The sequence below is a fragment of the Nuphar pumila genome, unplaced genomic scaffold, assembly GCF_984573655.1.
Source record: "Nuphar pumila unplaced genomic scaffold, dmNupPumi1.hap1.1 HAP1_SCAFFOLD_2591, whole genome shotgun sequence".
Lineage (NCBI taxonomy): Eukaryota > Viridiplantae > Streptophyta > Magnoliopsida > Nymphaeales > Nymphaeaceae > Nuphar > Nuphar pumila.
Window position 1 is genome coordinate 1 of NW_028323965.1, and position 16,349 is coordinate 16,349.

Below are 16,349 nucleotides of genomic sequence, written 5' to 3' on the forward strand. Positions count from 1 at the left end.
GGTTTTAGATCACAGGAGATGTGCACGAGTTGCGTGCCTGGAGAATGCCCAGCTTTTCGAAGCACTCGTCCTTCAGGCGCAACCGGTGCTTAGTGTTGCGGTGTTGTTGAGGTGCCGACTGCTTTCTGGCCGCGGTTTTGATGGTGCGCTCTTCCTCCTTGAATGTGCAATCTGAGGTGTCCTCCATGGCATCTTCGTCGCTGCTCACTCGTCTAGCCCTCTTCCGCTTCCCTGCACATGCCGTTGCACGCGGTCAAGCTTGAGCAGTCGTGCGTGCGCTCTGACGCATCAGCGCAATGCCATTCAGCCGCTGCTTGACATAGGAAGCAGTGCTGTAATACTTGGAAACTTTACATGCTGATTTGTGGCACCATGTTTCGCACGCCTTCTGAAGGTCTGTGGTCTTCGGTGCCAAGCAGTGCTGGGCTAGCACGTGTACGAGGGATGCAACTGTAATCAGTCATTGGTGGTGGCCAGGACCTCGCCCAACTTCGTTACCGCTGTTCTTTTTATTTGGGATCGGGTGGTCCCATATTTTACGATCGTGACCAAAGGTGTCCCGATGCATTCGCAAGGCAGCAAACATGTATGTGCCGCGGATGATTCAAGCCAAGCAAGCGACCCTCAATGGCGTACAGCACCTTTGGCTCCCAAACCTCCAAATGTAATGCTCGATTTTTTTCCAGAGGTAACGTCGATACACCTGGACGTCCGTACACGCCGCGAGTGCCAGAGTCTCTGGCAGAGAGTGTAGGCTGGTGATGACGGGGAGTCGAGCAGTCGCAGGGTCTGTGGAGAATCCGCCGCGGATTCTCTTGTTTCATTGTCAATAGAATAGTATCGATGCTTTTTTCCCCAACGGCTAGAATAAACGAACGTGGAAACTCGCATGAGTGCGCAGTTCGCATAACAATAAACTGGCTCGAGCAAGCACTACTGCATTTTGGGATTCGGCCGCGCGCAGTCCCACAGGCCTGGTAGACTGTCCCATATGCCCATTGATATCTCAAGATGAAGTATTTATCGGTACGTTGCGGCTTTGCTACTGCGAATGGCTTGCAGGCCAGTGCAAGTTGCGGTTTCTTGGCAGATGGACCCTCGACCTTTCCAACTTGCACATTTTCATCAACATAATCGTGAGAGGACGCACACAAGTCCAAAGATGAATACGCTCTGGTGAACCATGACAAAAGCTGCTTGATCTGGAATGGAACCAGCAATGTGCTACATTATGTGGTAACTCAGCGACCTAGGGTATTGCCAATTCACCCACCTCTCGACTCCAGCAAGGAAAACCTGCCGAACATATCGTAATCGATACACCATGCGAGTCGGTGAACTGTTGAGATTCATCATGTTCATGCATACATATATAGTAGATCCGACGATGTAAGGAAGACCGACGGTTCACATCCCCTCTCGGAAGAACCGAAGCTCAGCAAGGGCACCGGGCGTGGGTGCTTGCCAAGCTAAATGGCAATCATATCTCATGAAGATCTTACTTTAAGGTTTTATTGTAGTACATGCAGTTACATATTATGCTTTACTTCGATACATTGAAGACTTCAACTGGCACCAACAATGGAGGCCCAAGCCAAATTGGAGGCTCCTTGACGAGCCCAACAGAATCTTCACAGCGCACACAATGTCTTTCAATGTCCGATCGTGTTTCGTCATCTCTTGAGCTGCGTTAGGCCTAGTGGACCTGGTTGTAACGCAAGTCAGCCATGCATTGTGAACGCTGGAGCTGGCCAGCAGCACATCCGAGATGTCTAAATGCACGAGAGCAATATCAAAGTGGTATTCTAGTTAATTTCTGCAGTATTTTCTGTTGATTAAGAGGGTTGATGAATGCCTGGACCAAGCCCTGGTCCGTTGAGGGTGCTCGTCATACTACGTTCGTACACACACCTGACGGCATTTCTCTGCTCAGGGGCATTCTCTTCATGCATGGCATCATCAAACATAAGGGGCATTTGCAGTGCAATTTGATGGGAACGCGCTGGATTCCGTAGCTGGTGCGCAACAAAAAGCAGACATCAAGGAGACGCTGACGACCGCCATCATGTGTCAAGGCTGAGCGCACAAGCTCAACTGAGGGACCGGGCGCACACAAAGTGAAAGAGCAATCATTCATCATTAAAGACGCGCACCTTGTAACTCGCCATCAGGAGCATTCATTTTCCGTCGCAGCACCGCCGCTGGTCTGTCACCCGCGATTCAAAACATACTAACTCTATCGTAATCTCTAACGAAGACAGCGAACGGGGTTGCAACGTAATGCAGGTGCAGCTGACATGTTCAGCATCCGTATGTCATATGTTTAGTGGCAGGTACGTTGCAGGCAGCTTGAATACGGAGCTGCCAATGGAAGCGCCTGGCGCTTTCGGGGTGGTCGAACCCATGACGCAACGCTCATCCCCGGTCAGCTGAATTGGGCGGGATATGTCGAACCATGCCATTACCGAACTAACGGAGGGGCGCCTGGCATCTGTTATCCAGCGTGATGTAGAGAATTGTGAAAGGCTAGCCAAAATTTTGAGCAAGCCGTTCTGCGAAGAATGTGTGAAACCCATGGAACTGGGTGCTGCATGCCGGACATGCGAGCGCTCACGGGTGGCTATGCAGCATTGTCCTGTGACCTGTGAGTTTCTTATTCACCTTGTGTGGTATTGCGATGATGCATTATAAACGCGTGTAATTTATGGTGTGCCCTCTTGTTGTGGCCCCACGTTGCAGAGTGGTCTCCCACTGGAGGAGCTCTGGTGTTCATTCAATTTCTCGCTGGAACTGGAACCATTGCTGAGCGAATGCCTGTAATAAGTACTGTGACGATTTGCTACACATGAGTTATCTTTCTGTTGATTAATTATATGCGACGGTTTGGGGTCCCCACTCGCCTGTGGACCCGTCACCCTGACCACCTGACGACGATCGTCCACCCATGCAAACAGTATCTCACTCACCTCGATCATTAAACGTTATAATATCGTGGTGTCATATCTGATCGGGACCCCATTGCAATGTCATGGTAACTGTTGGTTCATGGGAGGGTTCGCATTGATGCTGCATGTGGGCCACCAGTAAGCCTGCTCTGGCTGCAGCCATGATTGTTGCCGAACATTTGTTGTGCAACATTTGTAAAACAGAGAAAGGCACGCCATACAACTGTCACCATGACCACTGTGCTTGATGCCCACGTCTTGAGCAAGTCATATTCACATTGCACGCCGTGAGGGCCCCACGTTCGCAAATGGCCGTGCCAGCTCCAAATTTAACGCCTAGCTGCGTTGTGACAGTGCCACTGTCAGTAGTGTTGAGCCTCAACTTGTCAAGTTACTTGAGCCTGCTTCAGGCCCTGAAGCTGTGCTGTCTTCGAACACCTCGAGATAGGCCAGGTGCATAGTCTATGCCATAGATTCCATATGCCAGGAGCCATGTGGCGAACGGGATGGCATCACCCATGCCATGTGACCTCCGTAGACTCAAAGCAGGCCACTATCGAATTGCAAGGCTTGAACCCCTGATCGTGCAAGCAACCTTCTTTCCAAGCAAACGACGCTGACCTCGTTGACGGTTCTCCGCACCCTCCATGCCTCGCTCAAAGTAGCCTGAATACCTGGATATCACTAATTTAAGTTGTGGGTGTCACGCCTCTTTCATATCTAGACGTGCAGCGCTGCTGGGCTTCTCCACATCCCTACATCAGCAAGTAGCAGTGGCAGCAATCAGCACAGCGAGCTGAAATGGAGCACCAGCTCACCACCGACGAGGTGTTGCAGCGAAACATCCCCTGGGAAACGTACCTCACGGCACGTCTCATCAGTGACCGTGATTTGCAACTTATTCGACGATTTGATAAGAGCACAGAAACGAAGCAGGCATCTCTAGTGGAAGAGGTAAGCATCCGTATCGCTCAATGAGTCGTGTGTATTGATCGCGGAAGGTCTCCCGTTCTTGCAGGCAGCCCTAAGTTGCTCAAGTGTGTGGTCCTTGCCGTGGACCGCCACGCACTCCCACAATACACGCCTCATCCCTTTTCCATGTTCTTCTGTTCAAGCCTATGAATCTACGTGGTCGGTGGGTGACCATGGTGGTATTGTGCCGTGCGGCAGGGCGTATTCATCTCAGGGTTCAACTGTCACACCCGCACCCAAGCACACCCGCTTTCGCACAATCTTGAGCGGTGCTGGGCAATGTAACCCAGCTTCATCACAATCTGCTATTTATAGTCACGTTCGATTTGCTTGTCGTCTAGTTCAGTCTCTCCGTACACCCTTGAACCAGCAATGCCCCTCCATGAAACAACCTTTGCAAAGGGATCTTGTAAGGCTTCAGTGCTCTCTGCCAAAGTGAGGTCGGTAGAAATTGTCTGGTGCACATAGGGGTATCTTCTTATTCCTGCTCCCAATCTTTAAACGTGATCCAGCGATGCTGTGTTGTGACAGCCACCTTTGCATCGGAATTTGTCAATGCTGAAGCAAGGCCAGCTGCATTGATGCGCTTTTCCGGCAGAATGTGTCCGTCAAACTACAAATGCGACTTGATGTGGATTCTCTCACAGACATGGGGCGTTACGTGTGTTGCTATGACTGGAGTATTCTCCTGCTCGCATGCAGGCTAGGGTGCAGTGCCATGGTGCAGTGAACAGGCATAGCATTTTGCCAGACGGTGCGAGTTGCAGGTCCAGATACCTGGAATAATATGAACTCTAGGAATATAACTGCGAATCTATCCTGGCAGAGGACTGGTAGTGAATGCCCAGAGTAACTTGCACTGGTAGTGTCATGGTTGTTGAATTCCACAGCTCATGGGAAAGCTCTTGGAGCTGCACGGCAAGTGAGAGGAGGCTTATCACTAAATTATGCAGTCTGGGGATATTCTACTCTAAAGGTTCACAAACTTCAAAGCAAAAGATATTGCTTGTCAGCTGCAACAGAATGAATAGATCGAGGTTGGCATTGCAGTGCGCTTACTTGAACTTCATGCTTTCAGAGCGCCTTGATAATAGCGTTAATTTGACTGCTAATAAAATACTTATAACAAAATTACGATGATTTGATGGAGTATGCGACGCATCACTCGTGATGTGCATGCTGGATTTATGTCCGCATCAACCTGAGTCATTGTATCAGACGTGCTCTCGGGGTTGTCAATGTCCATGTGGATGCGGTTGAACTCTGGTAAGAGGCACATCTTCATGGCAAGTGCACGCATTGTCTCGGTCGGTACATGCTAAGCGATTGATGAGTAACCGATTGATCGATGTATATATTGTATGCTAGGGGCCGACAGCGCTTTCAAAGGGTCAATGCAGAAGGTCCACACCGAGATGTCAGCATCACATAACGGGCCCTTTTCCACGTGCAGTCGGTCAAGGCCAGCTGTCGGCACCACATAACGAGTTCTTTTACTTACATGTGCCGTCAGTCAGGGCCAACGGTTAGCAACACACAATGGCTCTTGTACATGTGCAGTCGGGCCCAGTGGTCGGCACCACACAACAGGTTCTTTTAGTTATGTGTGCTGTCAAAGCCAACATTCGGCCGAATGTTGGCACGACATAACAGGTTTTGGTGCATGTGCAGTCAGGGCCAGCATTTGTGGAAGCTTTCATGACTGTCCTCCGCAATGTGACCAAGGAGGAGACAGTGCAGTACACACTAGCCCTCTTGGAGCAGTTTGTCTCGGGTGGGCCAAACAAAGCAGCCCTCCTTCACCAAGCGTCCCCACAGCATCCCACAAACATCACACAGCCGTACATCATCCTCTCGCGCCTGCTTGCCCGCAACGACTGGTTCACTCAGGAGAAAGCCTGCAACCTGCTTTCGATTACTCTTGAACTTGACGAGAAGGTGCGGGCAGAGCTGCACAGTGTTTCGTCAATCCTGATGTTTCGGGTCCAGATACCCAAGAGTATGTGAACGTTGGGACAAAAATGGATTGAAAACGGTTCAGGCGAAGCACTGGAGCTGCACATGCAAACTTGTTGAGTCGAGGTTCATAGTGACTCTGCAAACGATTGTGGTGACCGATGTTGACCCTGCGATGGGCATGCGATCTTCAGGGGCTCTGTCCTGGAAAGGTCAGTCGTGGTGACCGATGGGGTTCTGTCTTGGAAAGGTCATTTGTGGTGAGCGATGTTGACCCTGCCATGCACATGCAATCTTCAGGGGCTCTTTCTGGGAAAGCCCAGTTGGAGGGTCAATGCCCCTTTGGAAATTATGGCTTGTACATGAGGCATTTTTTGCAGGCACACCAGTCTAAAATGTATGTCTGTTATGTCCGATTGCGGCAGAAGCCTTCGATTGGGCAAAGGACGACAATTGCAGGCTGCCAACTGATCATGTGCTGGTCAACCTTTGCTGGCTTTGTGTTTCATGTTGCGCCAAGCGTTGCATGCATGGGCACCATCACATGCTGCATGTCTTCTTGCCTTGGAGTTCACATGCCCTTTTGAAGAAGCTCTAGGCTCTACCAGCAGCATTGGAGCCTATGTTTCAGCGGAAACTCTGACTAAAGAACAGAACAGAGAGCGAGCACAAGTCACAGTGTTTGGGGGTCAAAACTGGTTCTGACGAGGCCCTGACAATTCAAGGGGGAAGCTCGCTGTTGGCAACATTCACAACCGGAACGTGCAAATCCTGATCGTGCAGGATGATGATGCGTCTGTTCACAACACGACCGCATCCACACGGACATCGGTTGGCAAGACCAAGAACTACTTGGGAATCAAAAGTGCATGCTTGGCATGTCACCTCACTCTACCAGCACAGCTCATCCACAAGCCACGTCATGCCTGAAGATGGTCATACGAGCCATGGGTCGTTACATCTTCTGTAAAACAGCCGGCTTCATGAGCGTTGATCTCACGAACATTGCTTGTAAAATGTGTCATGGGATGTCTTAGCGTACATGCACCTGAACAGCCATTCTGTCTGTTGCTGCAGATTGCGGGGCGGGATGCCGAGGCGAGCGCCGCCACCCGCCAACAGTTCCTCGAATGGCTGAAGAATCAGCTTCGGCGTCCCTCCAACTCCGCGCGCTCAGTCCCCGTCGCTGTCAAAGCGCTGGCGGCGCTGCTGCGAGGCAAGGAGGTCCGTCTGGACTTCGCCAAAGCTGCCCCCCTCCTCGTCAGCACCATGCGCAATGCTCTCTCGTCCACTGCTCCCACGCGCTCGCAGGTGCTTTATGAGACGGGGCTCTGTCTGTGGCAGCTGACGTTCGAACCCGCGGCGGTCGAGGTCATGAAGGACGCGGAGGCTGTGCACGTTCTGGCTGAGCTGCTCAAAGGAGGTCAGTCTTTTTTCAGCAAACTGTCTCAGAATGGCACGTACTGGTAACATGCGAACAGTGTTTGAACCCAAGCGGTAGCAGTGATTTCCAAATCGTGCTTGCTAATGCTAATGTCCATGTGGATGCGGTAAAGCTTTAAACAGACACAGCATACGGTGTATGTGCGTAAGATTGGAGAGTGTGTGCATGTGTGCAAGGTTGGAGAGTCTTGGCACTTTGCATCTGGAAGTTGAGGTCCAGTATTGGAGGACATATGTATGGGTGTAACAGCCCCGATAATGCTTGAGCTCACTCTGCACATCCGGGTGATGTCTATTGTGAGGTGGTGTGCCGAAACGATGCAAGATAGGATCTTGTGGTCTTCACGCACCTTAATGATGTCGTCATCGTCCAATGAAGTGGTGGCAGTTAGATATCTCGGGAGGCAGGCACACACATTTTAATAGGGGCCACAGCCTGTTGAACGATACGAGGCCTGCATGCATACAGGTAGCAACTACAGGTGGTGCAATGCAGGTAATGGGATGTGCATGCAGGTAGCTAATGTGCACATGCAAGTGGCAATTTGATAAGAATATTGAGCCATGCTGATCTGTCCCACGTGTCTTACAGGGTTCGGGATCTAGATCAGGTTCCGCCTTGATCTTATGAGCATTTGCTATGGACATGTATGCAAGCAATCCTTGGGAATGACACATGTCATCAATCAAGATAATCTTACTAGGAAGGAATCTTTCCAAACCCCAGGTGCAGGCTGATGTAACACACCATGCAGTCGACAATAAGAATAAGATCAAGCGGTGCAGGTAATAAAGAGAAGGTGATGCGAATCGCGCTCATGGCACTCAAGAACCTCATGGCCACCAAGGACCCAACGCTGTTGAGTCAGATCCTGGAGGTGGGACTGCCGCGCCTCGTCAAGATCCGCTCCGCCCAGTCATGGGCTGACGAGGATGTGCCGGAGCTGCTGGAAGCGATGGATGAGAGCATCGACATCAGCGTGCTGGAGAACAGCAACTTTGAGAAGTACAAGGCCGAAGTGCTCAGTGGCAACCTCGACTGGACGCCCATGCACAAGCAGCGATCTTTCTGGGAGGTTCGTTCTGCACCCGCATTTCGAGATTCCGTGGTCTAGACAACAATTGGCCAGAAACGCAACACAATGCTGCCCCGAGGGTACCTACTTTTTATTTTTTTTTATCTTTTTACAACACTACGGCATCCACATGGTCATTGGCAACTCCAAGAACTACTTGGGAAACCTATGGGTCTCAATATTGTGTTTTTCTCTGAAGTCCGGATAAAAAATGTCAGAAAGAGGATGTACTTGCTTATTATTAGTTACGACGCACCGCAACCTTCGGTGACTGACCAAGTGTTGTCTTTATTACGAAACTTGGGCAGTGTAGTCGATGCATGGGTGCTCCGTTGTAAAACAGCCTCAAGATGCTAGGGATGGCTGCGGACACGACACTACCGCAACAAAGCCTCCATCTACACCGGTCAACAATGAAAAATGTGTCTGCTACAACACTACTGCATCCACATGGACACTACCAACCTTTCACCAAAAGAAGTGCAGAAGCTGGTGAGCCAGCATGTCTCATTTGTCATAAAAGACATGGGGAACGCTGTGTACCGTGCTGCGTTGTGACGCTGCTGGTCAATGTCCAAGGTGCACTTGGTCCAAGTGCACTTCAAGTCTTGGACTTGCTGATGTCCATGTGGATGCGGTGCCAGGCTCCAATTCTCTCCCAGCGGCGCCACTAGCCAGTGTCGCACTGATACTCAGATACAAACCACATATGGAATTAGTGCGTGGTTGGACGCGTTTTCGAATGTATCGTCGTGCTAGGTATATGACTTCCAAATGTCAAAACACTCACCATTCCGGCAGGGAGTTGTTTACAATCCAATGTCTGGCTTCCTGTATCGTGTCACACACCGTTTCCCCTTGCATCCCTGCTTGGATTGTTCACAATGGGAAGTACAGCTCGGTGCTGCACCATCGTCTGGCAGTGGTCCGCCGGACCTTTGGTGTGGTTTGCGTGTACATATGCCTGAAAGTGCATAATATTTTGGGCAGAAAAAATGGGGGTTACGCAATGGGCCCCGAGGGTACATATATAGGTACCAAGAATCTTACCCCATTGCGGCGAAGCACTGTCGCCTGGACACCTTCGTAAAAGCTGCAGATCGGCCAAAGCAGCAATCAGCGATAATGAACGATTGAATCATCGTCTCTGTTCATAGTACAGAGGGAACAGCAATCAAGAAAGAGGCGGGGTCTTGCATGAGCGACATCCAACACGACTGCTATGCTAAGCACAAGCTGTCACATTGCAGGAGAACCGCGAAAGGTTCGAAGAGAAGGACTTCCAGGTGCTTCGCGTGCTGATAGGGTTGCTGGAGCGCTCACGTGAGTCACGCGTACTGGCCGTGACGTGCCACGACCTCGGCATGTTTGCGGACGTGCACCCCCATGGCCGATTCATCATCAATGACCTCCGCGGAAAGGAGCTTGTCATGCGACTCATGGCTCATCCCGACCCTGAGGTCCAAAAGCAGAGCCTTCTGTGCGTTCAGCACCTCATGCTGGGCCGCGATAAGCTCGACTTTCTCAAGATGCCGAATGCAAGTGCGGCAGCACCGGGCGCTCGCGTGGCATAGTGTTGTTCCGTTTTGTTGGAAAATGTGTCCGTTCCCGTGGACATTGCCTTCGATGTTACTGTCTCCCGCACTGGGGCTGTTTCTCAACCTAGCCACATGTAGACTTGTACTGTACAGGTAGATCGCGGGACGCAGGCTCTGTTGCACACACCCGTTGTTGCTTGCTGGTGGAAGTTGGATCGTGTCACATGCTTTAAGTGCGTTCCATTGTGGTGCGGAGGCATGCAGGCCCAGCGTTTCACCAGACCGTGTGATTTCCGGTTTAACATGTATCAAACAGAATGAGAACGCGTGCTTGGCAAGCTTGCTCTCATCGATCCCCTGCCACCTGTGCATTCCAGCGATGTATAACATTAAACTTTGCGCCTGCTCCACAGCACAGTTGCGAACACCGAGGAGCGTTCGGCGCAGTGATGTATTGGTGTGTTTTCCTGTGGCACTTTGTCTTGATACGATGGACACAACGCGGAGGTCATAGGAGGGTAGCCCCGGGGCCTGCAACCTCCCTAGCAACCCATCTTGCGCATGCTTTTGCAGAATGTCGTGTCATAATTCCCGCAAAACGCTGCTTCCTTCCATGGCATGGTCCTCCATTAATGGAACCTTACAACTTTCTAGTATGATGCAACATCGCATCCAAGTAGACATGCGCATCCCAATTCTCGGCAGGCATCGTATCACACGGCATACATATCAACTGCAGCATCACATCATGGCAGCACCCATCCCTAGAACCTTCATTCGAAAATTCTAGCGGCTACCGTGCGCGTTTGCAGCGATACATGTACATGTGCTAACCGAGTTGCAAGCAGTGTCAAGCAGGTGGGGCGGCTTTCTTTGGTCCAGAAGCTGGCACGCTTCAAAAAGAGCATAGTTACAGTTATCCTTCTCCAGGATTCATTACAGCGCAGGTGAAGTTCGCGGAGTCATCGGTTCTTTAGGATTCCCAGCATTAGGATTGCCCCTGCATCTCACACGGCCTTTAGCTCCTTCACTTACGCACGTCAAACATGCTGATGCTCTTGCGATAGCCATTAAACATAATTCACTTGTGGTAAGAAGGAGTGCCAGTGGCCCTAGCTTGCCCGTATGCAAGTGCTTCGGGACATCGTCCTTAACAAGGCCAGTTCTCGCTGACAAAGGCATCCCTTCGACACCATACGTACTGCTCTGACAAAATTGATTCTTTATGGCGTGTACGAGATGATGCAAGTACTCGTCGAGGAATTCGAAGCCCAATCTGTAGGAATGATGTTGATTGCGAGAACCTTGCCAGGTTGTGCTGGCAGCACTGCTGGGGTAGTCGAGACCGGACGAATAAACAAGTTCAAGTACAAGTGAAGGAAAGAAAAGGATTGATACGTAATACGGTGATAGTGACACTATTGGTTTGTCTGGTTGGTTGGGAATCGGAGGAGTTGGCCAACATCGCACTGCCAGGGTCACTGGAACTATACTGGTCGCATAGTAAACTGGCGGCGAGCTGTACGATAACACAAGGAAGATTAATCGAAGCCATCTGCCGATTCTCAACGGCACCAAATCGTGTAGGGATGCTCTTGCGAGCATTGTCGACGATGTTGCTTGCGAGGATGCAGTGTCAGCAGTTTCGGAACGACAAGCACCCAGTGCAATAAATCGTACGACGTTCGTGCTCGAGTGAATGTTTGAATGCACATTTCAATGTTTCAAGCTGCATCCGTAGCCAGGCACTTTGTGCGAGACAGCATCGCCAGTTGAGGACCAGGTAACCTGGCAGGTTCGTTGATGCTGGCAATCATAAAAAGGGTACCCCGCCGGTGAATGTCAAGACTGCCACGATAAAAATGCGTAGCTAAATGCTTAATAAATGTATGGGAGGCTCGGTGTTTCGCATTCGGAGCTTGATACTTTCCAAGACAGCCACAAACGGCTCGTCTCATGGCACCACCAGCATGCAAGTAATAGACACTTGAAGCAACACTAGCACAGGCTCAACCAAATGTAACCTTTCTTTCATGGAGTCGTTTGCACTGTCTGGTGCCAGACGGGCAGCTTCGTTATGTAACGCAACAACATGCTCAGTTTCTCACACAGTGGCACCGACTCTCAACCAGCAGATGACTCACAAACCGAAAGATATTGCAATTTGAAGCGAATAAAGAATTTTGATAAACGATTCGCAGGTACATGGCCCTCGACATTCATGAAGGCGTATGGGTGATAGCAAGAGCTCAACGCCAGTGCGCAACCCAGGAGGACAGAGCACCATTGTTGACAATTGCATGTGACCATCTTCAATCAGCAGCACACCTCGTTCACTTTTTCACAGCCTGAGTTTTCCGGGCTACTCGTTTTGCTGCTGGCGCCTTCGGTGCTCCCTTCGCGGCAGGCGCTTTTTTCACTGGCGTAGAACTCTTCGTCTTCTTTGGCGCGGTTGTCTTCGCCTTAACGACAGCTTTCTTTTCTACAACCTTCTTAACCACCTTGGGAGCGGGCTTCTTAGCTGTTGTCACCTTTTTGGTAACAGTGGTCTTCTTCACCGCCACTGGTGTTTTCTTCTCGTTTGGGACGGTCATCCTTGCAGTCTGTTTTGCCCTGGTCATTGTTGGACGTTGATGTCTGTCGGCGAAAATTCAAAGTAGAGAGCTCAAGATGTCAAGATTCCCAAATGTACTATGACTGAGTAGTGCCCTTCGACATATATGTTACCTCGTTCACGCGTGCTCTTCGTTGCCTTCTCGTCTGTGCATTCTCCACATGCACTTTGCTTGTTCCTTGGTCCATGACTCAGCTATTCGCGCCATCCAGTCGCCTCCTCCGCGCGAACCGGTACAGCGATTTGAGGCACTGTATAAGAACGGCTGGTGAGTTAGACGTTCACCGCCCAACTTTTTGCTTCGCCGAGGCATTTAAGAAATGTATACTTGCAGAAGCCAGTCTGCCGCTTGAGAATGTTGCGTCGGCAAACTAATATTCGTGCATATCTGCCGCAACTCACAAGGCCGCTCGAGGCCTTATGATGGAGAAATGTTCAAATTTACCATCCGGCGTCCTAGGTACGGTGACGTTCAAGTTGCGCTCCAGCGTGTCAGGGGTAGCAGCTCTGTTGGCATGATTTCCGAACAAGCGTCAAACCACCTTTGGGGTCCTCATCTTGAGAAGGATTTAAATCATCCCTATACGAAATCTCCTGCTCTGGAGTTCCAAGTGAGGGCGCAAGATGGCAGAGCTAGAACCGCTCAGATGCAGCTGCCCCATTTCCTATGTGAGACACCCATGTTCATGCCAGTGGGCACTCAAGGTGCGCAACCATTTCAAAAACAACATTACGTGAAATATATGTCGAAGGCATGCAACCTCCATGCGGGTAGTTCTATCGAAGCACTGGCTGCACACTTGTTCCTGGGTGCGACACAAAAGTCCGAAATTCTGTGTATGCAGGGGCTGTCTCAATGATAAGTCTGCAGCATGCGCTTCTTGTTGCAAATCTGAACTGCATTCATGCGTTCCACCGACGGTTCTGCGCTTAGACCATCGCTTGAACCCCCTTCAAGGAGTCCAACTCACAGCAGCATGAGAAGGCATGGGATGTCATCAAGATACACGCAAAAGTAGCACGCGTGCCATCCACACTGCACCATAGAGCTTGCAATTCTTTGTGCAGGGACAGTGAAAGGAGTAACAAGCAGTCAACTTGAGGAGGCCAAGTGCCACCTCATCCTGGGAAACACGTACCACCTGGGTAACCGCCCTGGTGCTGGTTTGGTCGAAGACTTTGGAGGCCTGCACAAATTTACAAACTGGAATCGAGCAATGCTGACCGACTCCGGGGGCTTCCAGATGGTCTCACTGCTGCACCTGGCAGACATCACCGAGGAAGGGGTGACCTTTCAAAGTCCAGTGGATGGTTCACAGATGCTTCTTACACCGGAACATTCCATCGCGATTCAGAATCAGCTTGGCGCCGACATCATCATGGCATTGGACGATGTGGTTTCCAGCACTCAGCAGTGTGCGGAAAGATTCAAGGAAGCGACATATAGAACAACTCGATGGATAGACCGCTGCATCAAAGCGCACTCCCGGCCAAACGAGCAGAACCTATTTGCCATCATCCAGGTAGGCACAGCTCACACGAGGTACTATGTACCGTATCCTAGACAAAGATTGAGCACGAGACATTATGTGACAGGGCTCAGGGGGTAAACGACTGTGAGTACCAGATATCGACATGTCCTCGACCCAATTTCCGCTTCAATCAAAAACGAGATCTTACGCGATGCAAAGCACAATGGCGGTCAGGCAAAATGCATGACATTCTGGCGGCTAGACGTTGGTAGCAATAAATCCTCGTTCAAGGGATGTGTGTTGGGAGACATGAACTATTTGGGTAGTGACACACTTGGCAAGGCAGTCAGCACAATGAACTCAGGGATTCTGGCCAGACTCGTCCATGCATGGCCTCACTTATGGCCGCACTTGAAGGCCTCACTTATGGCCTCACTCATGGCCTCACTTGGAGGTCAAGCACACTGGTTAAGTAAGCACACACCATGAAGGCCATTCATAAACCGCTAGTACCACAAAATATGATCAACCTCACCGTATATTGTTCATCTCATTGTGCTGTCCCCCCCTGCGCATGTGGCCCATCACTGAGAATCGGTTCTGCTTGTAGAACGGTGGGAGGATTCTTTCATGGACATGCTCTTGCTGGCCGGCTCTCTGGAGTGAATATGCGAAACATATGGAATGTCGTCTACTTTGCATGAAAGATGAAACATATCTTCTTAAGTGGGTGTATTGTCAAGTTGAAGGCGATCAGCGGGAGGGCTCCTGGGGGCGCAGCATGTAAAAGGGTGGAAAAGAGTGTGTTTACACCGAGCTACCGCGGCAGGTTTCGCCGCGGGCTCATCGGACGGCAATCAATCGCTGATCGGAATCTGTGTCCAGGCTATGGATGCTATGAGCTGAGCAAACGACAAGACATGAGATACGTGTTCAAAGAAACATTGCCCCACCTGAGTGAACAAACACACAAGAAACACACCCAAAAACACAGATGTCCTCTTGCAGGGTGGCTTGGACAAGGACCTGCGCACGATCAGCTTAGAGCAACTGATAGAAAGGGGCACACCAGGATATGCAATCGGCGGACTCGCAGGGGGGGAGGACAAGAACGAGTACTGGAGGGTTGTGGCACAATGCACTGCAGCTTTGCCTGCCGACAAGCCCCGCTACGTGATGGGTATTGGGTACCCCCTTGATGTCGTGGTGTGTACGGCACTGGGAGCCGATATGTACGATAGCGTGTACCCGACCCGTACGGCGCGTTTTGGAGTCGCCTTGGTCAGCATCGCCCCGGGACAGCTCCGCCTCAAGTCGTCGAAGTTTGCAGGTGCGCCTGCTGAGCCAGTCAGGTTTTGTGCCTGGCTGATCTGCTGCTTACTTTCACACTCGCCTGGGCCTTCCAGTGTGATTATGTGTGCATTGTTTTATGCTTCATATAGCAGCATGTTTGCATCGCCCAAATGTGATGATGTATCTTGGAACGACGCATCCACATGGACATTGGCAACTCCAAGAACTACTTGGGAACCAGTGCTATCGTTACCATCTCCTGAGGCTAGCGTACCTGGAGCAGCCTGGCCTAATGCTATTTAGTGATCTATTCACACCATGTGGATGCGGTAGTGTTGAAAGCAGATACATCATCGCGTACTTGGGTGTGCCAACAAGAACGCTCTGCTGATGCAGACGATACCCAGCCACTGGATCCCAACTGCACCTGCTCGGTGTGTAAGCAATACACCCGCGCATACGTGCACACGGTATCCAGCAGGAATATGTCAGCTGGGGCGATTCTCATCAGCCGCCACAACGTAGCCTACATGCAGAGCTTGACGCTGTCAATGCGGAAGGCGATTCAAGAAAAGCGCTTCCCTGCCTTTGTGCAAGCGTTCATGCAGGTGCAATTCACGGAACACGACTACCCGACATGGGCTGTCGACGCCCTTGAACACGCCGGCATCTCTTTAGAGTAAGAGCTGCATGTTTTGCGACTGCCTGCCCTAAGACGCCAACTCAGTTGCTGGGGCGATCAGCGAACAATTGCTCTTTGGGTATATAGCATGTGATCCAACGGCGTGGGTTGCCGTCTCCTTTGGCAGAGTTTGGATGCGACAATGTTTTGGGCTTGAGCTGGTGAGGACATTCCCAGCATTTTTGCGGGTTGGCTCTGCATTGTTTTTCACCTGCTGATACTGCAGTTACTCAGCGTCCCGTCAGGAGCAAGCCTTGCTCTTGCTGGCAGCTCTTGGTCTTTCTTTCCACCTCTCCTCTTTTTCGCACATTTGACAGGTGTGCAGTACAATGCTCCACGATGATTCAAGTGTAGGATC

The 16,349-nt window shown here is 50.8% G+C and overlaps 2 protein-coding genes across 2 annotated transcripts; both read left to right on the forward strand.

Moving 5' to 3' along the window:
* The first annotated feature begins 3,746 nt into the window (after window positions 1–3,746).
* Window positions 3,747–9,966, forward strand: LOC149808621 (putative V-type proton ATPase subunit H). The gene is made up of 10 exons (XM_089995223.1): window positions 3,747–3,899; window positions 4,620–4,671; window positions 4,808–4,893; window positions 5,589–5,855; window positions 5,959–6,085; window positions 6,174–6,270; window positions 6,599–6,749; window positions 6,951–7,296; window positions 8,103–8,392; window positions 9,643–9,966. Exons 1-10 carry the CDS (start codon window positions 3,747–3,749, stop codon window positions 9,964–9,966), a joined length of 1,893 nt encoding a protein of 630 aa, XP_089851349.1.
* A 3,009-nt stretch (window positions 9,967–12,975) lies between these two features.
* Window positions 12,976–15,992, forward strand: LOC149808622 (uncharacterized). The gene is made up of 4 exons (XM_089995224.1): window positions 12,976–13,249; window positions 13,613–14,067; window positions 15,025–15,346; window positions 15,706–15,992. Exons 1-4 carry the CDS (start codon window positions 12,976–12,978, stop codon window positions 15,990–15,992), a joined length of 1,338 nt encoding a protein of 445 aa, XP_089851350.1.
* Window positions 15,993–16,349: the final 357 nt, after the last annotated feature.

Coding starts and splice junctions, on each gene's coding strand:
- LOC149808622 (XM_089995224.1), top strand. CDS start 12,976: ATGTTCAAATTTACCATCCGGCGTCCTAGGTACGGTGACGTTCAAGTT. Junction 14,068..15,024: donor ACCTATTTGCCATCATCCAG/GTAGGCACAGCT, acceptor GTCCTCTTGCAG/GGTGGCTTGGACAAGGACCT. Junction 15,347..15,705: donor CAAGTCGTCGAAGTTTGCAG/GTGCGCCTGCTG, acceptor CTGCTGATGCAG/ACGATACCCAGCCACTGGAT.
- LOC149808621 (XM_089995223.1), top strand. CDS start 3,747: ATGGAGCACCAGCTCACCACCGACGAGGTGTTGCAGCGAAACATCCCC. Junction 4,672..4,807: donor GCATAGCATTTTGCCAGACG/GTGCGAGTTGCA, acceptor TGAATTCCACAG/CTCATGGGAAAGCTCTTGGA. Junction 4,894..5,588: donor GGGGATATTCTACTCTAAAG/GTTCACAAACTT, acceptor GTGCATGTGCAG/TCAGGGCCAGCATTTGTGGA.